This window comes from Andrographis paniculata, unplaced genomic scaffold (assembly GCF_009805555.1).
Source record: "Andrographis paniculata isolate CXL003 unplaced genomic scaffold, ASM980555v1 Contig33END, whole genome shotgun sequence".
NCBI lineage: Eukaryota > Viridiplantae > Streptophyta > Magnoliopsida > Lamiales > Acanthaceae > Andrographis > Andrographis paniculata.
The window spans coordinates 1,338,837-1,366,216 of record NW_026137566.1 but is presented as its reverse complement, the minus strand read 5'-3'; the positions used below and the strand labels follow the sequence as shown (position 1 = coordinate 1,366,216).

The 27,380-nt window shown below is 25.7% G+C and overlaps 2 protein-coding genes across 5 annotated transcripts; one reads left to right on the top strand and one right to left on the bottom strand.

The window, feature by feature from the left end:
* The first annotated feature begins 12,000 nt into the window (after positions 1 to 12,000).
* LOC127248344 (uncharacterized) lies at positions 12,001 to 12,990 on the top strand. The gene is made up of 2 exons (XM_051270633.1): positions 12,001 to 12,180; positions 12,284 to 12,990. Exon 2 carries the CDS (start codon positions 12,375 to 12,377, stop codon positions 12,762 to 12,764), a length of 390 nt encoding a protein of 129 aa, XP_051126590.1. The 5' UTR covers positions 12,001 to 12,180; positions 12,284 to 12,374; the 3' UTR covers positions 12,765 to 12,990.
* A 1,463-nt stretch (positions 12,991 to 14,453) lies between these two features.
* LOC127248343 (inositol-tetrakisphosphate 1-kinase 3-like) lies at positions 14,454 to 18,884 on the bottom strand. 4 transcript variants are annotated; one of them, XM_051270630.1, is made up of 12 exons: positions 18,633 to 18,884; positions 18,387 to 18,520; positions 17,758 to 18,139; positions 16,883 to 16,964; positions 16,757 to 16,789; positions 16,333 to 16,453; positions 16,094 to 16,186; positions 15,836 to 15,943; positions 15,574 to 15,750; positions 15,043 to 15,098; positions 14,859 to 14,943; positions 14,454 to 14,783 (listed from the first exon to the last, which is right to left on the bottom strand). In XM_051270630.1, exons 3-12 carry the CDS (start codon positions 17,934 to 17,936, stop codon positions 14,713 to 14,715), a joined length of 1,005 nt encoding a protein of 334 aa, XP_051126587.1. In that variant the 5' UTR covers positions 17,937 to 18,139; positions 18,387 to 18,520; positions 18,633 to 18,884; the 3' UTR covers positions 14,454 to 14,712. The 4 variants fall into 4 exon arrangements, with proteins under 4 accessions (XP_051126587.1, XP_051126588.1, XP_051126589.1 ...); XM_051270631.1 differs by having other exon boundaries at positions 18,449 to 18,520; XM_051270632.1 differs by lacking the exon at positions 18,387 to 18,520.
* Between the last annotated feature and the right edge of the window lie 8,496 nt (positions 18,885 to 27,380).

Below are 27,380 nucleotides of genomic sequence, written 5' to 3'. Positions count from 1 at the left end.
CCGCTCGGTTCGACTCGATTCGGTTCGGTTAAAGCTCGTTTGTGAACGTTAACGAGCCGAGCCGAACAACATAATCAGACTCGTTTGGTTAACGAACGAGTCCGAACTTTGTTCGCGAACGTTCGTTTAAATAATATATTTATTATAAATATTATATATACATATAAAATTATAATTTATAAATAAATAAAATATTAATTTAAAATATATAAATAAAATAATTTTAAATTTTCTTTATAATTTATATATAAATTTTAAAAATTAAGAAAAACGAACTCGAACAAACTTAATCGAGCCTAAACGAGCCGAACACGAACACGAGCTCAAACAACAAAAATTTTTAACGAGCCGAGCTCGAACACTACGAACAAGCTCGAAAGCTTAACGAACGAACACGAGCCTTGTTCGTTAATATTAACGAACACTTAAAATTTGGTTCGGCTTAGCTCGGCTTGGATCGTTAACAGCTCTAATCCGACCTAATCTCATGTTTACTTTAATGTATTAGAGTTATGTATAATTATAAGTCCGTTACAATTATATTAATTTATAGGATTATTAATACAATCTAACCTCCTAGTATTATTTAATCCAACCTAAAAAATTATCTAAACTACTTCTATCTTTAAACACTTAGAAACATTTTATATAAATATAATAAAAAAAAATTTGTTAATATATTTTAATTTTATTTGAAATGTATAAGTTCTATGTATTTCTAAAATTTTTAATCAATGATATAAAGTTGTAAAATTGTTACAAAACATGTTATTAAACTTAATTTATAATTTTGACGATAAAATTAAATATATTTAATAAATAAGAAAAATATATCAAATTATATATATACATATTATATCATGACAATAAATCAATTAAATTTTAACATTGTTATATATTATATTGCTATAATTAAAAAAAAAAAACTATATAAAATAAACTATATTACAATAATTTATAATAACATTATTAAGGGTACTTTGGGTAAGAAAAAATAATCATACTATATAATCAAAGTAAACATAATATAATTTTATCTAATATTTAATCACGCAAAGTAAACGTTATATCAATTAATCCATTGGTTATGTAATTCATTTAAATAATTTAGGTATTATAATATAATCCTTCAAAATAAACGCACCCTTATAAAATTATGTAGCATAATATATGTTAATTTCAACACAATATATAAGTCACACATTATATAAATATAACACATGATATGCTATTTGTTTTCGATAAAATATTTATGCTATTTTGATTATATGTGATGAAATACTAATTGTTTCAAGTTGGTTAACTAATTTGTTAGATCAGCACCATATTTGACCCGATCAGTACTCTCACTGCCACTGATATATATATATATTTATATATACTCTAATGATGGGTTTACTCTATAGGATAAGATTATAATACATGTATTATTTTAATAGATTATATAATCATATAATAAAAATAATTCAATGTTTACTATAATAATTTTTTATATAAGATTATTACTTTTTGCGTAAAATACCCTTAATTAAATGATAAAATAAATACTAGTAAGTTAGATATTAATGATAAATAAAATAATATTTTAACATTAATTATATCTTAAAAATTTTTATACAACCTATAAAAGAATGGTTAATAATCCTTGTTTATAGTATTATTATACAGAATTTTACTTAATCCCAAGTTATAGTAATAGATAGTAAACACATTATTATATTAAATAAAATAATATTATACATCCTAATAACGAGTAAACACTCCGTAAGAGCATATTTATTTTAGAAATGAAAATACTCCCTTCGTCCTTTAACAATTTATCCATTTTTTTTATTTTTGTCCGTCTCATAATAAAGTATCAATTTCCTTCAGTAGTAATTGTACTATCTATCTAACATTACAAATACTCTTTTAATTTATAATATATTACACAAATATTATTACATTTATATCATACATACTAATAAGGACAATTTAGTCATTTTATCTTTATTTTTATTACATTTCAATATAATACTAATATTCATAAAACTTCGTGTAAAAAGTAAATAGATATATAGATACGGCCGGAGGGAGTATAATTTAATCCTCCATAGTAAATATTTTTTAAAAAGTGTAGGGAAAAAAACTACTTAAAAAAGGAATATTATTTTTGCCTTTTTTTTTAATCTTTATACTCCCTCCGTTCACAAACTAACGTCATATTTTTATATTTGAAATGTCCAATAATTATTGTCCTCTTTTTATTTTTATACACAAAATTTACTCTTTTATCCTTATTTTATTTACTCTTTTATTTTATATACACAATATTAATGACAAATTTGTTATTTTATAACAAAAATCTTAGTTGTCTAAAAATACGTATAAATATCAAATAGGATATTAGAAAATGGACGGATGGAGTATAATGTTTGAGGAATTAAAATCATTGAGGCAACGATTTTAATGTCAATTTTCTATGATTGACATAATAAAATCTTTTGTTAGATCTTGTAACAAAATATATCAAAATTTTCAATAATCTGAAAATGAAATAATATATATATATAGTGGGTGCCAAAAGAACATGATTAATTTATATATAATCTCTAGGGTTAGTGGATGGAATGAGGTTTACATTGTAGCCACAAATGTCAAATCTAATAAAAATATAATATTTATTTTTATATGAGTTTGGACAATTAAATGTAATATCAAAAAATATGTTCCACTTTAACCTAACATCCTCATCCCCTCCACAACGACTCTGTTCTGTTTCTTTGCATTTTTTGGTGCTTTCAATGTTTAAAGATGTCTCAGATTCGATTTTAATTTTGTTTAGCAAAATAAATAAATAATAAAAAATAGGGTTTAATTTAAATTAAAAGTAGATATTATATATGCATACTATTTTTAGGAAGTGGATATTTTATTATAGATTATAAAATTGTAGAATAATTGTTGATTTTTGTTTTGGCCTAACTTTTTACGCGATATAAAGTTTTAATACTTTATTCGTTGTTCAATTATGTGTTAATTTCACCAAACACGAGTTTATTAAAAAAAATGATAAAAATAGAAATTTTATTTTTTTGGTTAGAGAAAAAAGTAAAAAAGATGATATTTTGTTACTGAAAAATAAAATGAGAACAAATTTGGATGACAAAAAAAAAAAAAAAAAAGAATTGGATGACAAATGAAAAGTTATTTTTTTTCACAAAATAGCAAATGAAAATATTAGTTTAACAAAAACAAAAATTTCAAAAATAAATAAATAAATCGAGGAGAACGGATCTTAAATATTGTGGGCCGAGCCGGGCCCAAATATAGAAAATACTGGTAATTAATTTAGTAATGGGCTTTTAAAGAAGCTGCCCATTACTTATCATGTAAATTAAATAATTGCATTAATTATATAATATAAAAAAATACAGAATATATAGAATAGTACGAAAATAAATATATAAAATGTAAAATAATTATTAATAATAAAGATTTATAAAATATTTTAAAAAATAATAACACCTATTTTATTTAAATCAAATTATAATTTTCCAAAACACTTTCATAATTTCCTTAAGGATTTATTTGATCGTAGAATGGAAATTATATTTGTGATTGAAAATTATAAAAATATTAGTTGAAATAATTATTTGATGTATATAAGTAAGTGTTTATATGATATTTACAATATAAAATTATTATTTAGTATAATATAAGTAATATTTTGTTCGTCTCACTCAAATGTATTATTTTGATATTTTGTAATATATTAAAAAAATAATATTTTATTTCACTTATAATGTTTGTATATAATTTTTTTCCGTCTCTTTAATAATTATCAATGGTACTATTAATTATAAATATATTTACTTTTATATTTATTTATAATTGTATAATTACATATTACTTTATTTTTTTACTCACGAAATATACATATTTTTATTTTGTATTGTTCAATTATTAACTAAACATTTAACCTTTTTTTATTAATTATGAATTCTATTTTTTCTTTTTTTTTTGTAATAAATACTTTTATTTTACTATCAATTAAAGTATATAAATTAATCCCGAAAAAAAGGTATAATATATGCACGGATAACGGCTAATATGAATTAATTTTGGACGTGTTTATTTTGTATTTTGATATTTTTTTAATGTAACATACAAAATATTATACTATAAAGAATATATTATATCTTAAAAAGTTCTGCTAAAAAAAACAAAACTTTGAATTTGATAAAAATAATAAAATAAATAAATAGATTTAGATCTCAATTTTAAAAAATATTCTCTCCGTCTACAAATTAACGTTTTACTTTCTTATTTGGAATATTCAACAATTATTGTCCTCTTTTTATTTTTATACACAAAATTTACTCTTTTATTTTTACTTTATTTACTATTTCATATTCCATAAATAAGATTAAGGACAAATTTGTTATTTTATAACAAAAACTTTAATTGCTTAAAAATACATGTAAATATCAAATAGAACATTAGAAAATGGACATTAGAAAATGGACAGAAGAAGTATATAAAAGTTTAAAAAAAAAAACTCACTTATGTGGATGTATCTATTTGTATATTGGAATTTGGGTAGAGTAAAAAATACTCCTTCTGTCCCATGTAATATGAGTTTATTACTGTAAATATGAGAATTTAGATAAAGTATAATTAACTAAGTAATTAAAAAATATATTAATAAATATAATTATTATTTAGTAAAAATAATTATAAATTAAGATTAAGATAACTAAATAGTTTAATTAAAATTAAAAAAATTAATTTTAAATTTTGAAATATAATTAAAAGTGTATAATTAATTTAAAAAAAAAGGATAAATTATATAAGACGGACAAAAATATAAAATAGGAATAAATTATGTGGGGACGAAAGAGTAAGAAGTAACATACTGAAAGGCTGACAGACCAATTTCAGACATGCAGAGTGGACCCCACCTCAATTAATTCTTTAATTTAATTTAATTTATTATTGATCTGTAAATCTGTATACTTTTAACTAATTTCCAACAGTAAGGACAAAAACGTCCTAGCGTAAAAACGACTTTATGAGTACCACCATCTTGTCAGTCCCGATTCTGACGCAATCCTCACCGTCCATTCAATAAAATTGACGGTGTGGATCGTCCCGCCATCTCAAAGAATTTCTTTAAGGAGAATTTTGAAATCAAACTAGTCTGAAAATTATAACACACTGACCAAAATCAGAAATAAATGAATTAATTGTGCAATTAATATATTAAAATAAAATAAATATTTAAATAAATTAAAGTTCGACCACGATCTTTCTTTCAAATATCCCTTTCTTGACAAGCATTGATCGAGTTTCTTTCTGCGTTATGGTTACTACACTACTCCCTCCGTTCCCTTCGTCTTATGTAATATGGGTGTATTGTTATAGACACATGAATTTAAATAAAATATAATTAGTAATTAATTAAGAAGTGTATTAATAAAAATAATTATTATTTAATAAAAATAATTATAAAATAAGATTAAGATAAATAAATAGTTTAATTAAAAATTAATAAAATTTAAAATTTAAAATGCGATTAAAGTACATAATTATATTTCCAAAAATAGAAATGACAAGTTATGTTGGACGAACGAAAATAGAAAATATGAACAAATTATGTGGAACGGGGTGAGTGATTTTTGGATTGCTGATTTGATCCAATCCTGCAATTTTATTTTATTTATTTTCTTTTTTATCTATTTCAAATATTCTATAGAATTTTTAAAATAAGAAATACTCCATTTGCAAGGTAAAATTATAAATATTGTATAAAAAAAAGTAATAAAAAATGTGGATATTTTTGAAATGTTAGTTAGAATTTTTTTTAAAAAAATAAGAAGATGAAATATAATAAATGCAGTAATAATAGTTAAATGTCATTTGTTGGCTTTGCCAAAAAAATAATAGTTCATCAGTTCATCCAGAAGAAATATATATTTTTATTTTAAGATATTCAATTACAAAGTAATAATTTTATTAAATATTTTATGTTTTTCGCAATACTCATACTTTACGTCATATCGTTACTTTAATACAAAAAAAAAGTAAGGGCAAAAATGTGATTGTACTACTTTTACCTACCTACTATAATTAAAATACAATTATTTCTTAAACTACGCGTCAAAAGTAAATGTATATTTTTTGCTTTGATGAAGGGAATAATAAATTTGGTGTACATAGAGAATAATTAATTATATTTGATTTTTAATAAATATCACTATATTTTATTCTATCGCACTACTTAAATAAATAAATGAAAATTTTAGTATGTTTCTTTTGCAAAAAAAAATCCGAGTTTTCTACTATTTGGACTCTGTGTTTTTCGAAAAAAGAATGCATTTTTTTTTCTTACAAAATATTTCATCATATATTATTGTAATACCAAACTCAAACCAAAATTTTTCCAAATCCATCAAAAGAAACACATTACCACATTAAACTTTTAGATGAAACGATCGTTTAACAATTACTCTCTTGGTCTCAAACATGCATCATGCAATATATATATATATTGTCTGTTTCAAACATATTACAATATTTTTTAAATGAAAAATAAATAATTATATTTAATCCCTAATAAATATTACTCTTCAATCTCATATAAAATGTTTATTTTTTTTATTTTCATTCGTTCTATATAAAATATTTACTTTTTCTATTTCTATATATTTCACATAATTCATCCTTTTTTTTAGAATATAATGATATATTTTAATTTTTACAATTTATAATTTTTTTAATTTTAATTAAAGTATTTAATTATTTTAATTTTAATTTTAATTCATAATTATTTTTACTAATATATTTTTTAATTACTTATTAATTATATTTTATTTAAATTCTGATATATCTATAGTAATATAGATAAAATACATAGGATGAATGGAGTATTATATTTTAATCTCATCGTCCCACTCAAACAAAAGAATATATATATAATAAAATTAAATATACATTTATCTTTTTCGTCACACTATTCAATTTTCAAATTATTTATTTAATATTATCTATCTAAATTAGTACACCCTCCGTCTTATATAATTTATCTTTTTTTTTTATTTTTTTTTGTTTCACGTAACTTGTCATTTTTATTTTTGAAAATATAATTACGTACTTTAATCATATTTTAAAATTTAAATTTTATAATTTTCTCAATTTTAATTAAACTATTTATTTATTTTAATTTTAATTTATAATTATTTTTACTAATATATTTTTTAATTACTTAATAATTTTACTTTATTGCAATTTTCGGATTATTGTTACTCAGTGATCAAGAACAGCTGTTAGAATTGCGCTTCCCCCTTTTCTTGCAAGAGAGGTCCTTTTCACTTTGGCTGATGTCTGATATATGACGACGACGATGACGATGATATCAGTTTTTAACTTTTCTTTTTATCTTCTTTTTTGCAAATGCAGAATTATGTATCGTTTTTTCTCCATTTGTCTTTCTGCTCACAATCATTAATTAATTACTGTTAGTGTATATAATTGTAGTGAGTTCATTCATTCATTCATCACTTCCTATCCCTATTTTGAAACTTCTTCCATTTGCTTTTGTGCCCTTTTCCCATTTCTTGCAATCTTGTCTTGTGTGTAATAATAATAATATATATATATAGAGAGAGAGAGAGAGAGAGAAAGAGAGAGATATGAATTGGATGTTTTGTGGCAAGATTACTTGGCTCTCTCTCTTCATTGCTTTGGTTTTCTCTCTCAAAGTTCATGGTAAGTGCTGATTCCTTTCAACATTCTTGGCAACAACAAATTATATTTCCAAATGTGTGGCATGCATTTCTCTAGAGTGAGAGGGTGTATTTTATGGGTTTGGATCTTGATTTAGGATTTAAATATGTTTTGAATGTAAATGTGATTTTTAATATAATTATAAAAAAAATAAAAATTAAGTAAAGAGTAGAAATTTTTCAAAATCTGCCAAACAAATAGATGATATTTCTAAAGTTTGTTTCATTCAATTGATTTGAAATAAATGGATTGTTTGAATTTATATTTTAAATAATACTGTATTATTTTGATTCGATATTTTATAAATAAAAAAACAATTTATTTAATTATTGATAAAAAAAACACGAGGTGAATAGTAGTGATTTACATTTAAAATTTTAACCGTACAAACCCTTATCGGTGTGTTTATTTGTGAGATTTTGGTTTTGAATAGTACTTTCTCCATTCAATTTCTATTGTTCTAAAGTATATCTGCACGATTTTTTAAGTGATTGTCTTTTTGTTATGAATTGACAAATTTATCCTTGTATGATTGAGATTAAAAGTAATAAATGAATTAAGAGTAAAAATGTAAAATTTGTGTTTAAAAAAAAAATAGGACAATAGTGGTTGGACGTTCCAAATAGAAAATTAGGACATTAGTTTGTCGACAGAGGGAGTAAAATTTTGAATTTTGATTTGATATTTTTGGGAAGAAAAAAATTGGAATAGTAAAACCAAAATCAAAATCAAAATTGCACAAGTAAACACCTATGTTTGGATACTAATTTGAAATTAATATTTTTTTTTTAAAAAAAAAACACTCCTATATTTTTATAAAAGAATGTGAAAATTGGATGGTTAATTAAAATTTTTTTAAAAATCATCAAAAGAACAACTGGTAATTGGTTTAACTATATGCTTTTATTATTATTTTTTTCTAATTTTTTTTATTATATTTATATAATAATAATTGAAAAAAAAAAGAAAAAAAAAAAAGCATGCTTATGTAACCCTTTTTATATAGGAGTTAATACTTAGATTATCTACTCTCTTTACAATTTGAATTTAATTGTCCTTTTTTTATAACTTGTAAAATTTATAAATACTATTATAATTAATCAATTATCAATATTACAGAAGAAACCATTAAACTAGTAATAGTACTAAGGGGGTGTTTGTACGGACAGAAAATTGACAGCAAATAAATGTAAATAATTATTTGAATCAAATAAGTAAAATTTAACAAATAAATTATTTTTTTTTTTCTTTTTTCTTTTTTTGATATAAATGAATATTGCAGTATTTTTATTTATTTATTTATTATACTATTTAATTTTTATAATTTTAAAATTATATACTATATTATTTCAATTTTACAAAAAATATATTTAATTTATTATTTAAGTAGTTAATTTTTACAATTTATAAAAAAAAAAAAAGAAAAATTGTACTAAAATACTATGATCTTACAAAAAATACTATATATAATTTATAATATTTTCATAAATTTTCATTCGTTAAAATTTTATCTAAAATTCTCATTAACCGTTGATTTTTTTTTTTTTTTTCTGTAATTTCATTCTCTATTGTCATATCTCGTTTCTCTGCTCTTTGATATTCTTACATGCTAGGCAGACAACTACCGGAACCCGCTGCCGTTGTCGGAGCCGATCTGGTAACACACAAACAACCTCTTACTTTCCTCAGCATCGGTCTAAATTTTAGCTAAGATTAATGTAAAAATGAATAATAATAATAATTTTTTTTATAATATAAAAATGTAATAATTTTTTTTTTAAAAAAATGAAATATTTTTCAATAATAATTATAATAATAATAAAATGAATATAAATTTGAACGAGGAAGGAATAATAATGATTATATGGATAATGTAAAATTAATTAATTAATTATTCAAGATTGCAGTGGAGAGATGAAGAGATGAAGATGAAGAGAAATAGAGTAATGATTGGGTCGAAGCCACCAAAGTGCAGTGAGAGATGCAAAAGATGTGGGCAGTGTGAGGCAGTTCAAATCCCAATTAAAAAAACATTAACCTTCGATCATAATATTAACAAAATAATTAATCCAAAATTCCACAAAAATAAGAAAATAATTAATAATTATAATTATAATTATAATTATTACAGAGGAGATGACAATATCTCAAACTATAAGCCCATTTCTTGGAAGTGCAAATGTGGGGATTTCTTTTTCAACCCTTGGTAGAATAAGACGTAGAGTTATTAATAAAAATATTATACTCGCTCTATAATCTTGTTGCTCTATAATCTTGTTGTATTTGGTACGAGATTTAAGAAATATTGATATTTTTGCCCTTGTGAGTGTATTAGTGTAAAAAGTAGTGACAATTATGTAATAATAATAAAAAAATAAGGATAATTTTTTAGTGATATGGTTATTTATGAAAATGAGACTATTTTTTTGAAACGGATAAAAATGATAAACAAAATTATTGTATTGGGATGGAGGAAGTATTTCATTTATTTCAATATATTTATAATTATTTTAAATTTACAATCATTAGAAAACCAACAAAAATGTTTTTCTTGTATGTTTGTAATTTGATATTTCCCCTCCGTCTCATATCTATTTATCCATTTATTTTTGCACATAATTTTAAAAATATTAGTATTATATTTGGATGTAGTAGAAATAAAGATAAAAAGATTAAACTATCCTTATTAGTATTGTATGATATAAAAGTAATGGTATTTGCGTAATATATTGTAAATTGAAAATATATTTGTAATATTAGGTAGAGATAGTGCAGTAATTAAAAAGAAAAAAAAAATACTTCCTCCGTCCCTTAACAATATATTCATTTTTCTATTTTGGTTCGTCCCGTAACAATCTATCCATTTTTTCCATTTTGGTTTATCCCATAACAAAGTATACATTTCCTTTTTTAGTAATTATACTATCTACCTAACATTACAAATACTCTTCCAATTTACAATATATTACACAAATGTCATTACATTTATATCATACAATACTAATAGGGTTAATTTAGTCTTTTTACATTTATTTCTACTTTATCCAAATATAATACTAATATTTCTAAAACTCGCAAATAGATATATAGATATGGAATGGAGTGAATACTTTGTTATGAGACGAATTAAAATGGAAAAATTGATAAATTGTTAAGGGACTGGGAGTGAATATGAAAAAAGTCATAACTTGTTTCGTAATATTTGATATAAATAGAAATTGATGTGATGTTTTGAATGTAAAATAAATTTGTAGTATAATGTAAAAAGAGAAAAATAATTTTTTGATATGATATTTTTGAAGAAAAAAAAAATTCATAAGAGTAAAAATATGTGGTAAAACCCACAAAAGAATGAAGCCTAAAGTTGTTTTCTTTTTTTTTTTTTACAACAAAAATCGATAGGAAGAGCTGTGCCCGGCCCAGATTTTCAGGCCCATTCTAAAACTAAATCATAACTACATGATACAAATTTTAATTGAACCAGATAAGTTTGGCCCGTTAGAATCGGGCTGGCCCAAAGTATCTCTAAAAATCTTATTCGATTTCGATTATTCCGTTCATTTCAATTCGGTTTAAAATCAAATTTATAAATTTTGATTTAGTTTCGAAAATATATAATTATAATTACTAAAAATATGTTATAATTTTTTAAATTTATTTTTAAAATACTAAAAATTGATTATTTTTTATATTATAAAATAATTATAAAAAATATTTGTTGTTGAATTAATAATATATAACACATAATTTTAACAAAAAAAAAATGACAATATAGTAATAAATATGATCTTATACTATTACTATATTGAAAATAGGGTCATGAACATGAGATTAAAATTAATAAATTTTAGTTTTAATAAGAATAAAATTGATTGAAAAATTTCAATACGATGAAAATTGAATATTTGTATTGAAAAATAATTTTTGCTCAGAACAATCCAATCTTTTATCATTATTCATTAACAGACAGTCAATTTATTTTTTTAAAGTAATATCACATCAAATATATATATATATTTATTTATAAAATATTAAATTAAAAATAATTTTTTTTGTTTTTACTAATTTAAAAATTTTACAAATTTCCAAAACTCCGTAACTTTTCCAGCAACATGGGATGGGGGTTGGAAATCCACAGAGACACCACCTGTCAACAAAAATTTAATGCTCAAAATTGAAATCCCAGTGTAGTGATGGAGCCACGCATTAAATATGATTTTACCTCGAACTACCTACCAACAATGGCAGCTCCTCTCAAATCCAAGCCTCCATTTATGGCTCTCTCTGTCTGAACGTACGTACGTACGTACGCACATTATCTGTTTCTCTAGCTGCCCTTTCTCCGACTATTTTGTGTCCACTCATTTTCACCCTCTCTCTATCTTCAATCTCTTTACAATTTCACAGAGTATTGTAAGTGATTTAAGTTCATTAGCTGATCCTGCAAATTTTGTTTGATTTTGATGAAGAAAGACACAATTTTCATTTATCTATTTTTTTGAATTTTGGTTTGCAGATAAGGTGTTCGATAAATTGCCGCACTAAAATATATATATATCGATTGTTTGATAGATAGATACAAGAATATATATATATATATAGGAAGGATGTTGAAGCATTTTCCGAGCAGGAATCAGAGGTCGGCATCATTATCAACGTCGAAAAGTGTGAAATTTAAAAAGGGGATTCAAATATTTGTGGTTATTGGGGTAGGGATATGGTTGCTCTACCAAGTGAGGCAATTATACAATGGTAGGGTGGGTGGAATGGAGGAGAGACGGCGGCCGGCGGTGGCCGGAAACATCGATAAGGTGTTGAAAATCGGGAGGAAGGATTTGAACGACGAGAAGCGCGGCGACGGGGAATTGGTGGAGTCGGAGGAAGAGGAAGCGAATGACGAAATGGATAAGGAAAGGGCCGAGGAAGGCGAGAACGAGCAATTTCAAGACTTCATCGACGAAGAAGATAAGGATCAAAGACGACGACGACGACGATGATGATAATGAAGTTTGTTTAGGATATGAGAGAAGATTTTGTCGTAATTAAGCTGTTGAATAAGTTAAAAGCTGATGATGTCGTAAATTTGTTAGAATGTTTATGAATAAGTAAAAGTGGCTTTGTAATTATGAATGAATGATTTGAATTTGTATCACAAATCTTGTTAGTCTTTATTATTATAAGTTTAGTTGGATTTGATTGTGTATTTTAAAATGTCAACTAAATTAATTTGGATTTGGAGTATATTTTACTCTAATTAAAAGTTCATATTTTTGTTACATAGAATATTTAAAATGATATGTATAAAAAAGTATTTGAAAAATTATATACTTCTACAACTAATTTGAAATTTGGAAATTAATAACATTTTTAAATGAAATTAATACATTTTATTGAGTAATTTAAAATATTTTTAGCCCAAGTCATTCTAACCAAATGCATTCAGAGAAATTGGTAACATATTGACACTTCATGGCTTAAGAGTTTTAAGGTTTAATCATGGCCGAGTTTCACTTACATTTTATTAACAAATTGTATTTTTTAAAAATAAATAAATAAATATATTAAATGAAACGTATCTTAGTAGTAAAAGAAATAATAGGAAATATAGATTGAATCTTTTGTATTGTTTTTTTTTTTTTTTTTGTATTTGTTTTAGGTTTCTATTTTAAATTTTTTAGAAGATATGATAGTGGAATAATAAATACTTGATGTAACATATTTAACAGATATAATAAAAAAAAATACACAATTTTTAAAAATAATAAAATATAAAATAAAAGAATATATTTGTTTAGTGTTTAAATTCTACACAAATTTTCAAAAAAAAAATAACATAAAATAAAATAATACTCCCTCCGTCCCACATAATTTGTCCCTATTTTTTATTTTTCATCCGTCCCACATAATTTGTCCTTTCCTTTTTTAGAAAATTAATTATACACTTTAATCATATTATAAAATTTAAAATTTAAATTTTTTTTTTAATCTTAATTAAACTATTTAGTTATCTTAATCTTAATCTATAATTATTTTTACTAATATATTTCTTAATTACTTACTAATTATACTTTACCTAAATTCCCGTGTCTACAGTAATACACGTATATTACATTTCATGGGACGGAGGGAGTATGTTACTGTAAGGAGTACATAATATACACATCAAAATCAATAAAAATAGATCTCATTAATTATCTCTTTCATAACATACATTTACAATTATGTGCACATAGATACCCTAAAAAATGGTGCAATATACTTCTTAATTTAGATTGAGTTTGATTGATGGTTTGAATTTTTTATTTAAATATTTTATTAATCTCTCAAAATTATGTTAATATTATTTTTAATCTTTCAAATTCATATACATTTTATTTATAATAAATTATTTTATTCACTCATAATTTTATTATTTTTTATGTAATTTAAATTTGTGAAAGAATCATATATATACTTTTTATTATTATTATTTAAATGTGGAGTGTATTCTTATTTTAACAAAAAATATTAATATATTGTGCGGAATTCGCATCAAAAAATTCTCTTCAATTATCTCACAAAACAAACATTCCCATTATGTTCAAATAATAAAATATATAATATAAAATTTATTTAAAAAGAATCTAATGTGTTATTTTATGGGAGAAAAAAATTATTTTTATCAGAAAATTGCAGAATACTCTATGAAATGAAATGAAAATGGCGAACTTGAAAGACAAGTAGGAAGTATTTACAGGTAGAATTTTATACTTTTCTCCCTAGACAAAAACTTTTTATTGCCTACACAAACTAAACCCACCCTTAACACTCACTCTCTATGCCGAAAAGCGGAATCGAACTGAATCGAATCGGATAGCACTTACAACGTTCTGTCGCGCTGCTCCGAACGCCATCGACACTTGCAGCCTGTTATGGTTTCCGTTGCCAGCCATTCGCTCGCTTATTCTATTTTTGGTGCACCAGGCTCAGAAGGAAATCTGTGAATATATGCTCGTATTCCGGCAATTTACCATAGCCTAGGAGGAATCGGATCGTTATTTGAATACTAGGGGAAAATAAGAGCAGAGCAGAGCAAGGCAGTCGGATGATACCTGGAAAGTAGTTGATATCGATCACATAATATTGGTCTTGTGTCCCATGCTCGCGAAGTATGTCCAAGTTGAATAGCCGAAGACCCTATTTCGAGATCATCGAAGCAGCAAAAATAAGTTTTACATTTTCTTTAATGGCGCGAAAATATTGTTGTTGAGAATGGACAAATATGAAATTTCGTACCAATCGTCGCCTAAGTTCCCGAGCAAGTTTCTCGAGCAATGGTCTTGGAGGAAGCTCTGTAGCAAAAACATAATTGAAAGATAAGAATACTAAAAATCTACACGATTCCTGATTAACACTAAAAAAATATATATACACAATATATACACACTCATACAGTATATAATACGGCGGCGGCTACGACCACACACTGTCAGTAATAATACAGACAGCACACCGTATGCAATCATATAATACAAATATAACACATAGCATAGTATCATGCAATATACACAAACGTTGATTTTAAAACATCACATACTGTACAAAACACTTGTAACCATAACCGTTCCCATATAATATATATATTCTATTCATACATAAAAATACTAGCGATCAAAAACTAAAAATACTAAACAAACACGCTCATAAACGCTCACAAATTAAAACAAAACCGGAATAAACATATTGAGGGGAACCAAAGGCAGAGTTGTGGAATTACAAAACATTTATGCAGTAAAATGGCAATTTGATAAAATAAAATGAACTCACCGGCGACATGAGGATCCAAGTCCGCATCGTCAGCCGAAGCAGCAGCACAAGATACTCTTGGGAAGCGATAAACGCCAGCATTCTTCGAAAGTTCGCGCTTGCTGACATCGGGCAAGGAAAATCGTCTCACGACCTTTATTGCCTCCCCTACAATGTATACTTTGAAGAGCACACCTCCTAGGACGAAAAAACAATTGAAACATATAAATACAAACTTTTTTGGGTATTTAAATCAAAATCGATACAAACAATGTACTCGTACCATGGTTGATGAATTCCTGCAAAACAAGCGGCGGTTCGAGCTTCTGGAGGGAGATCTTGTCGTAGGCGAGAGATAGCTCGTGGGACTTCGCAACCAAAGGTTTCGCCACTGATGAAAATTGATATGACATTAATATGCAGTGGAACGCACCGGTGTGTCGACTATATTCAAAATGCAATTGATATAGCATCGAGAAATGGGAAAATGGTTTTCACAACAAATCGGAAATTGTAATTTAGAAGTAGATATAAGGTGTACCTATCGGTAGCCTCAAGCCAGCCTTATTGACAGCATCGGGAATAGTGGATGGGTCCTTTTCGATAACAAGCTGTTTAGGGACATCTACTTTTCCTGCACACCAAACATGTGTAATAATCAATACATCGATTATTATGTTCACATTTCTGCAGCTAATGGGAATTATATCAATGTGGCCAAAACTAAGCACAAAATATCACAAAACGAATTTCGGAAAATTGAATTCATATCAAGATTACCATGCGGGCATGACAGATTAAGGTCAGCAACGTCACGAAGCATGGACTGTCGATTGCGAACTTGCTGTATGGCATCAGGAGGATCAAGAACAGTGACTTCAGGGTGCGTGCTCCGGTAATCCTTCAAAGTGTTTAAAGAGGATAATAATATAGAAATTTTCAAAATCACTCGAATCTCAAGTAGACATAACAAATCTAAATTTGCGGGCAGCTGCACCTAAACCCGAACGAATCTAAATTTTCGTCCACAGTGCAGGAGTACCAATAAAAAGGAACATATTTATGTAAGTCGAGCATATTGCTCTTGCAAATTTTGTAAGATTCGGATAATTCAATAGATTTAGTCCCCATTGGGTAAAAGCTACCATAAGAAATGTCCTATTCATGTCACCAATGAAGTATTGAGCTGAAATGCCCAACCAACCTCAAGAACTCGGCGCCAATCCTTTCCTGATAGCTGCATGACAAATTTAAAAACAATCGACAAATGAATCAGTATGATGATAACCGGCAAACAGAAAAAAGGGTTGGTGACGCACAAACAACTCACCTTGTGCAACACAATGTCAAAAGGACCTTGATCCGAGAGGGGCCTAATCGGATCAATAGCTACAAACATTATCCCCTTGTTCCTGCATCGGGAATAACTCAATCAATTGAAAATTCTCCGTGTTAGGAACTGACCGGCAAAAAATTACTAATTAATAATGTCGTCAATAGTATGACGTTATCCAATGAATATATACGGCATAAATAACATCAACACATTCCATTTTTCCACCTGAATCCTAAACAATACATCGTCATCATATACACATAATTGTAATTTTGACAAATCGAAATTTGTCCAAATACCAAAAGCAAGTAACTGAAAATTTTGAAGAATCGAAACCTCCTTTGTCCTTATCATCAAAGAATGAGAAAACTATGCCACGACGGATTCGACAAAATACGAAAAGCATGACTACATCCAGCCTACAGATCCCTTTCCCCAATTGCAGGTCGAAAACAATTCAATTAACTTCGGAAACGAACAAATCCAACTAAAATATCAAATCCTCACATAGAGTCAATCCCTAAACTCAATTCCCACCTCAATTGAGCAGACAAAAACATTTGTCCAATGGAAAGTGACACAATCTGTTCTCAACCACAAACACATTCCTTTCAGGTTCACTTGAATTTTTCGTAAGCAACACCACAGACACTGTAGTCCATGAAGAATTACATCAATGGCGGATTTCGAAATTCGAATCTCAAGCATACCCCCACGGAAGTGTTCACAATAGCAAAAGACAAAAAAAAGGAATGCAACAACGATGCAGAAATCACAGAACAACACTGTAAACATATAATCGAAGAATTCGACGACGAAAACGAAAAAATCGACTGAAATTCGTAAGGAATGGAGAACGAGCAATTTACCTAGCCAAGCGTTCGAACTTCGGCTGCAAAAAGCTCTTCACCTTCTTCGAAGTAAGAGCGTAACCGACGACCACCATTTTCTTCGGCGACGCAAACCCTCCGACCGCCGTCGCCGCCGGTTTCCCTCCCTCCACCGCGTCCCAACTTTCCTCGTCGCCGCACGCAGCTTCGCCTCTCATCCTAACCCCTATCCGCACCGTTCGATTGTGCTCAATATATGTATATATGCATGTGCGTTCGCACTGTCGCAATTCGCGCACAAAATCCAGTCCGGCGATTCCCTAAATTGCGAAATCGCTTCTCCTCAATTTGTTAAATTCCGTCTTCTCTGTCAATTCCACCGAAATAGGATCGGCAGATCTTCCTCGCCAAAATGCACCGCCTGGATTCGGTTGAAATACTGACCCAATTAAACAGAGATTTTTACAGATGAGCGAATCAATTGAAACAGAAAAGGAGAGATGTAGAGAGAGAAGGAGAGAGAGAGAGACACCGAAGATTGTGCATGTGGCCGTTTCTGTATATACATACATACATACATACATATATATATATATATATACACACACGCGTATGGACAGATATAGAGAGAGAGAGAGAAAATCAGAAATGTGAGCTGTAGAGTGTACTCTGAATTTCACCGCGTGCACTAATGGTTTCCCTCTCTCTCTCTCTCTCTACCTATACATACATCTGTATGTATCGAATTAGGGACTTCAGAACTACCGGCGCGCAGAATCAAACCACCATTTTCAAAATTCAACTGTGAGAGAGAAAAAGATCACAGAGAACAACGAAATTCGACATGATTATCATTTATCACTCAAAAAAAATCTTCCCCAAGTGGATTTAGGCAAAATTGTATAAAACTGCACCTTGATCACAGAAAAGCATCTCCAATCCAACACATTCTCATTCCCTAATCTCCATTGCATCAATCATCTCAGGATAATGAAGAATTTGGGAGTGAACGATTCTCCTCTCAACTAATCCTCTTCCAGAATTGATCCCTTCTTCACCACTCCGAATCTATCGCCAGGAATCCTGAATCAACTTGTCGGCTCGAATCTTCCATCACATATATATATATTGTATATATTGATTTTCTTCTCCACAAGAACAGGATCAAATGGGATTTATATTTAAAGAACTATCCCCACGTTTGTTCAACAGTGAATTGAATTAAATAACACTGTGGATCAAGAATTCAAGATCAATATTTTTTAATATTTTTTTTAAATAAATAAATTTGTTGTCAGTGGCAATCCAATTGTAATGGGCACAAAGAACAGTATTTTATTACGAAAACTGTCACACAATCAAAGTGAATATACTTTTCCCATTAAAGTAATCGCATTTCTTTTGTTAATCATTCTTGCGAGACTTAAACAAATAATTTCCCCCGATATGTTTGAATCTCATTAGTTATTGTAAACATTAGTCAAATTAATCCTTACCATATAAAACAAACAACCCCATTTGTGTTAATTCAAGTCTTTCAATCCGGATTTAGATAGAGAATTTTGAAATTTAAAAAAATAAAAAATAAAAAATAAAAAAATCTGAAAATAATACTCCCTATTTTCCAAAAGTACAGTCTTATTGCGTTTGCTACTATATTTAAGAAATATTAATATTATATTTAGTTGTTAAAAAGTAAGGATAAATGACTTTTTTGCCTTTGTGAGTATATTAGTGTAGAAAATAGTGACAATTGTGTAATAATAATAAAAAAGTATGAGTAATTTTATAATGATTGGTTATTTATGAAAATGAGACTATTGTTTTGGACCGGACAAAAATGTTAAATAAGACTATTGTATTGGGACGAATGGAGTAAATTTTATTGACATAGATACTTTTAAAAGTTTTTGTATTACTAACATTAATTTAGGGTGTGTTTGTTTGGGGGTTTGAATTTTTTGTTGGGATTTGAATAGTTGTATGATATGATATAAATAGGTGTTGATGTGATGTTTTGAATGTAAAATTGATTTTTATATTAATATAAAAAATGAAAAATAAGTGTTTGATTTGATATTTTTGAAAAAAAAATAAAATGAACAGTAAAAATCTAATCCAATCTCCAGACAAACACACCCTTAAAATAAATATATATATATATATATACTCCATCAAGATGTAGATTTTGTGTCCATTTGACCGGGTCAACGTACGATGACCCGCCTATATTGTATTATAAGATAGTATATTTTGAATTATAATATAATATTATAATATATTATAAATAGACTTAAATATATATAAATATATATTGGTCCCTTTCATAACTATGTTGATTTGATTAAATCAGCACAATGTTAAACTTGACCGAATGAGATCCATGTACATATATCAAATATTTAATTTTTTTACATATGTACATAGAACTTATCTTTCATCTATCAAATGAGTTTAATTTTAACTGTTCTAATCAACATGTAAAAAATAGACGGACAACCTATGATCTCAATTAATACATTATACATAAACAATTCTAACAAGATGAGATCAATATTGTTGGATTAAAAATTGGTAACTATTTGGGTTACCGCGTCTTATATTAAGTGATTTATTAATTTATTAGGCTTAAATATATTTAGTAAATACGGGTTTTCTATGTGCAGAAATTCGATAACTTATTAATTGGGTGATTGACCAATTAATAATAAAAGATATAAATTAGGATTGTGATCTCAGGTGTTTAGACGCAATAACTATTACTTTTCATATCTCATCGTGAGAGTAAAGCAACAACTCTGACTTGAAGAACACAAAATCCTCCATTATTTACAGATCCGAATTCAGATCCGAATCCGACAACGCTAAGAATCTGATTAGACTTATTTGCTTTATTTTTTTATTTTAATTATTTAAACACGACAGATCCTATTGTCATATATTACTTGTTTATGTGTTGTATTTATTTTATATTTATATAAATATTGTTTTAACGAAATTCATATATATATATATATATATATATATAATATATAGACAATTGTAGAAAGGAAGATAGTGTGCTTTAAAATAAGAGCCAATTGTAGGGTGAAATTAATGGATGTGGATCATTCCTTTTAGGGCATTTGAATGAGCTCAAACATCTTTATTTTGTTGGATTCCATCTATTTCTTTTCATAGCAATCAAAAATTAAAATTAAAAAAAAAAAATTAAATTAAAATAAAATAAAATATTTACTAGAAAGTCAATTAATTAAGATTGGAGTCCCAGATTCCCACTATATATATATATATATGATACTCCCTCCGTTCCACATAATTTGTCCCTATTTTTTATTTTTGTCTGTCCCACATAACTTGTCATTTCTATTTTTGGAAATATAATTGTACATTTTAATCGCATTTTAAATCTTAAATTTTATAATTTTCTTAATTTTAATTAAACTATTTACTTATCTTAATTTTAATCTATAATTATTTTTACTAAATAATAATTATTTTTACTAATATATTTCTTAATTACTTACTAATTATACTTTACCTAAATTTCTGTGTCTACGGCAATACACCCATATTACATAGGACGGAGGAAATATATCATATATATTCAATAAAATTAAAGAATAACAAATAATATCTGATGGGGTTTACCAGTGCACACTTTTAGATAGCGGCTGCAAATTTTTACATTATTAAAAAAATTAAAAAAAATTAAAAAAAAAAAACAAGGAACGGAGTGTGTGGGACTCACTTCCTCCCACTAAATATAATTGATCTAAAAGGCATGATTTTAATTGCAGAATATATAAAATCTTTCAATAATGGAGCATATATACAAACCAACATGTGTATATATATATTAATTTAAAATTGAGTGTTAACTATTTAAATAATATTTTAATTTAATACTTTTATAAAAAAAAAAAATGTATTTTTATTTAAAATTTTAGATAGTAAATAATTTTGATTTTAATTTAAATTAAAAATAAAATAAAACAAATCGCGAACCCTATAATCTCATAATTTTATTATCACGAGTTCAATCAAAACTAACAATCCATCCCTTATAGAACTCTCTATAATAGTTGGATACAAAGTTTTGAATAATAAAAAATTAAATTTAAATATTTCTTTTTAATAATATAAATATATATTGATAGTAAAATTTTGATCAAAAAATTACAAGAAAACACAAATGTTTTTTTTTTTTTTTTCATGAAACTTTTACTATTTAATTTAATTTTATTTTTTTTCAAAAACATTGAAGTCAATATAATTTTTCTAAAATACTATGTGTAACAATTATCCTTCAATTTCAATTCTGGGTTGTTATATTGGTCTATATCTTAAATTCATATTTTTATTATTCAAACTCATACTATTATAATAAAATATATATATTATATTATCTTATAACATATAATATTAAAATATTCTTTAAAAAATATTTAATAAAAAATTAAATTCAAACAGAAGCCACAATACACAAAATTGTGTGGCTTTAAATTAGCATTGGACTGTATAATTTAAATTAAATCCCACATTCCACATAAAAAGGCACATTCAACTTTTACTTCACATTCCAAAATAATTCAAAATATTCAAATTATTTTGGGTCTTTACTCTTTTTCTTTTTTTTTTTTTTTTTCAATTATTATTCACAATTTTTTTAATAAAAATATATTGGGTATTTTTGTTTAGCATTTTGATTTGGAAATCTTTTTCATACGATGATATAGATAATCGTGTCAATAATATAAAAAATAATATTTTATATTGAATTTTAACTTTTACATAAAGATAAATATATATTCATATATATATATATATATATTGGGTGAACAAACTAATTGTTTTTTCTTATACTCTCTTTATCCGTCTTCAAGTGTTATATTTATCTTTTACATTATTGTATTTAATATTAAAAATATTTTTATATTTGTATAATATTATGTACAAATATCTTTTTATTAGTAGTATTATAAGACACCAATGAAAGTATTTTTGTAATTTTTTTTTAATTTATACTATATTTTGATATAATAATTAATAATATTTAAAAAATAAATGAAACGTTTAAAACGAAACGGAGATAGGATTAAATATTATGTTCAAGTCATTATTTAAACCAAAATGTAAGACAGATCAAACAAATAAACAAGCCTTATATTTATTCACTTAATTTTAGCTTTTATTCAATGTATATTTTTGCTTTTTTAATTTTGACACGTTTTTTTATGTAGTATAATTTGTTCTTTTTTGGTTTTTTATTATTATTTTACAATTTTATTCTTACTTTGTGTTTAATAGTATTTTATAAATTATATTTTCTCCGTCCATAAATTAACGTTCTACTTTGCTATTTGAGATGTTCAATAACTATTGTCTTTTTTTTTTAAACACAAAAATTTATATTTTTACCATTCATTCATTTATTACTCTTAATCTTTATCATACAATTAAGGAAAAATTTGTCAATTCATAATAAAAATATAATCACCTAAAAAACTGTGCAAATATACTTTAGGACAATAGAAATTTGAAGAAAGTATGTTAAAGTAAAAGAGGAAAAGACATCTACATAAATAAAGATTTTTTTTCAATATGGGACATTCTAAATAATAGTTCTCGACAACATGTGGTCGAATTGGTACCATGAATGAACTTATGACTGAACTTACGTCCGCAAGATTATTTCAAATCCTGCCTATGTCCTTATAATCAACCTTGTCGCTTAGGGTGTGTTTGTTTGGGGAATTGGATTGGATTTATACTATTCACTTCATTTTTTTCCCCCAAAAAATATCAAATCAAACACCTATTTTTCATTTTTTATATTATAGTAAAAATCAATTTTACATTCAAAACATCACATCAACACCTATTTATATCACATCATACAGCTATTCAAATTCAAAATTTTTACTATTCAAATCCCAACTCAAAATCCAAACCCCCAAACAAACACACCCTAATGTAATTTGCAGGTTATTGACATTAAACCTAAGATTTAACTAGTGCATTCGAAAAGTAACGATTACAAATTTGTACATGTAAAATTAACATATGAAGGGAGATGTATTGAAATAATTGAGGCCCAAAATAATGGGAGATTTTATTTATTTATTTTTATGTATGGTTCATCATATGTGATATGATATTTGCAAATTATTAACCAAGGGTGGGGTCAATGTAAGTCATGAAAACAACACTACTTTGGAGGGGTTTCTTTTGTCGTTTTTCACAAACTTCATTACATTCATTTATGTGTTTTTATGTGCTACACGATATAAATGATCGTTTTACCTAAAAGTTTAAACTATTAAAAATACATATCATTTATCTGTTTATTTACAAATGAAAGTCCATCAACATGTCCCTTCACGTGCAAGAAAGATAAACACAACCAAACAAAACTTACATGTGGACAACGAAAAATGAAGAACGACAGGATTCGAATTTGAAACCTAAAGCTCTGATACCATATTAGACAGTCATTTACATCATCTAACGCTATGTATCAAAAAATATATATATGCATATATATATATATTTGCCAAGTAGAGTGGGTTGTTAGATTTTTACGTATGGTGTATACAATGTTGTCATTTCATTTCCGTTTAGGAGGAATAAACAATGTAAGAGACGATTGTTGATCCAATTCGGTTATAAATAACTTACTCTTGAGATAGATTCCAACTTAAAATCAATTGGTTGTCAATAGAATAGTCATTCACCTCTTATAAAGTTAAAATGAGATTAAAATGTATAATTATATTTTCGAAAAAAAAAATAACAAATTATGTGGAACGGACGAAAATGAAAAATAAAAACAAATTATATAAGACGGATGAAGCATTATTTTTTAGCAAAATAAATATATATCCCAACGGTAGTTTTAACAATATATAAATACACACTATTGATCAATTGATGAGATACACCGGCTTATGCTTTTATGATTTTTTTTTACGAAAAATAAAAATTTACTATGTCATTTTATCACCAAAAGGCGGGTAGTATTTTCCGGAGTAAAAGACTATTTTATTACTATCACCGGCTTTTATTTCATTTTCCCGAGGTTTTCAAAAAAAAAAATCTCGGAAAGCACTTCTTGTATTACTGATTTTATCAAATTTCTTTTCTTGTCGGATTTTATCAACTTTTCTGTGTGAATTATAATACGAATATACTTATTGTTCATAGAAAACATCACATTTATTATTATTTCACATAAAAACAAGAACAATCAATACCTAAGGATTTGTTTGGTTTTGATTTTAATGAGCTTGAGTTTTTTATTTCAGTTTTGATTTAACAGAAAGAGGTTTCACGCAATAATAAAATACATTATATTATTATATTTTTTTTTTCACAAAAAAATACATGTGAAATATTATGCAATTTATCTTATTTTTTTATTTACTTAAAATATTATGTATAAAATAGAAGTACTTTGTTAAAATTAAATTGAATTTATCGTACTTTAAAAATAAAAATAAAAACAAAACCCAAATATTAAAGTAAATACACTTGTCATAAGTCGTGAAACACATGGTCGTATGTATATTTATATTTATTTATTTATTTATTCTAGTAGTAGAATATTTGTAACAACAAACAATTAATAATATGGCAGCAGGATGAACAGTTAATTGACTTAGAATTGGAGGAATTCATTTGTTTCACTTTAATTTTTTTCACTTACTCTCCACCGACCACCCACGTCTATGTTTGTTTTCTGTCGTGAGTTTGAATTTTTTAATAGTAAAAATTTAAATTTGAATAATTATTTAATTTGATATAAATAGACGATGATGTGATATTTTAAATGTATTGATTGACTTGTATTTTGAAAGATTTTCTTAAGTGATATTCACTTGTGTATTTTTTAACTTATTTTTCATTATTATTATTATTATTATTATTGTTAGAGAATCGTACTCCTCCGTCCCGAGAATTATAGTTTTAATTAGGTTGTGCACGAGATTTAAAGAATATTTATATTATACTCGTAGTTGGTAAAAAGTATGGGTAAAAGACTTTTTTGTCCTTGTGAATATATTAATGTACAAAATAGTGGCAATTGTGTAATAATAATGTAAAAAGTAAAGATAATTTTATAGTGATATGGTTATTTATGGAAATGAGACTATTGTTTTGAGACGAACAAAAATAATAAATAGGATTATTGTATTAGGACGGAGTGAGTATATTTTTAGACTAAGTTAAAATATGATTTTTAGATATTTTTCTTAAAAAAAATTTACAAAAATAATGAAAATTTAAATATCTAATATAATATTTTGTAAAAGTTTTTTATTGAATGTAAAAAGAACTTTATTATTGTTATGGTAAAATATATAAATATATATATATATATATTTCTAAAATTTGGAAGATCTCATTGAAATGGGCTCGATTCAGAGTTATTGGGCCTTGTTGTTACATAAGAAATGTCCAATATGATAAACTTTTTAGTGACAGTATAGGGTCTGTTTAGACAGTTTTGAAATCTCAGAAGATTTTGGATTTAAATTTTTTTTAATTGAAAAAATATATTCAAGTTTTGGATGATTTTTGAATTGTAATGATTAGTTCATAATTGATTTTGATAGATTATATGAAAATATATTTTTTTATGATATATAATCAATATTTATTATGTAAAAAACAAAATTTTATATAACACACAAAAGTAAATATATTATTTTATTTTAATATAAAGTACTTAATAATAATATAAGATTTATATAATATATTTTGTTTGAATTAATTATATAAGTTTTAATAAATATATATCTTTATTTAGTTAGATATGAGTTACAGGGGTGTTTGTCAATTAGTTGATAGTTGTTAGCTGATTCAATTAGCTGGTTTGACTAGCTGATTTGATTAACTGTTTGTATTAAAATGTTTGGCAAAACAACTGTTTGATATTAGCTGTTTATACTAAAATGACAATTGAGGACATTTTTATTTTATTTTTGTTTCTAATATATTCAATTATGTTCTTTTGAGTTTAGAATATTTAAAATTTTTTGTTATTAGTTATTGAAAATTGTAATAATGTTATAAAAATATTTATTTTTATTACAGTTAAATTTTAAAAAATATAAATAGTTTTTTTCTATTGAAAATGATATAAAATATAAAATAATAAATTTTCCATGTATATATTTATTATGTTAGTTATCGATTCGTGTATATATAAAATAATAAATTTTAGAGTTGAACACAGAGTATTTTCTTAGAGTGTGTTTGTTTGGGGATTGGATTGGATTTACATTATTCATCCAATTTTTTCCCCCCAAAAAACATCAAATCAAATATCTATTTTTCATTTTTTTATATTATATTAAAAATCAATTTTACATTCAAAATATCACATCAACACATATTTATATCAAATCATATCACTATTTAAATTCAAAATTTTTACTATTCAAATCCCAACTCAAAATCCAATTCCCCGAACAAATACACCTTACTTAACTCAAGACGGGCTTAATATAATCTAGCCCATTGCGAGGCCTGGTTAATTTATGAATATTTCAACTCGAGGCTATCTTTATATATAGTTTAGATCAACCCACATGAGCAATTTTTTTATTTTATTTTTTTAATACACTTCGCACGTACTGTTTTTTTTTTTTTATATG

What these genes read in the sequence shown, in the direction of transcription:
- LOC127248344 (XM_051270633.1), top strand. Translation starts at nt 12,375, where the DNA reads ATGTTGAAGCATTTTCCGAGCAGGAATCAGAGGTCGGCATCATTATCA.
- LOC127248343 (XM_051270630.1), bottom strand. Translation starts at nt 17,936, where the DNA reads ATGAGAGGCGAAGCTGCGTGCGGCGACGAGGAAAGTTGGGACGCGGTG. An exon ending in TGGCTTGAGGCTACCGATAG is followed by an intron (nt 15,944 to 16,093) that starts GTACACCTTATA and finishes AATTTTCATCAG; the next exon opens with TGGCGAAACCTTTGGTTGCG. An exon ending in GCAGGAATTCATCAACCATG is followed by an intron (nt 15,751 to 15,835) that starts GTACGAGTACAT and finishes TTTTCGTCCTAG; the next exon opens with GAGGTGTGCTCTTCAAAGTA.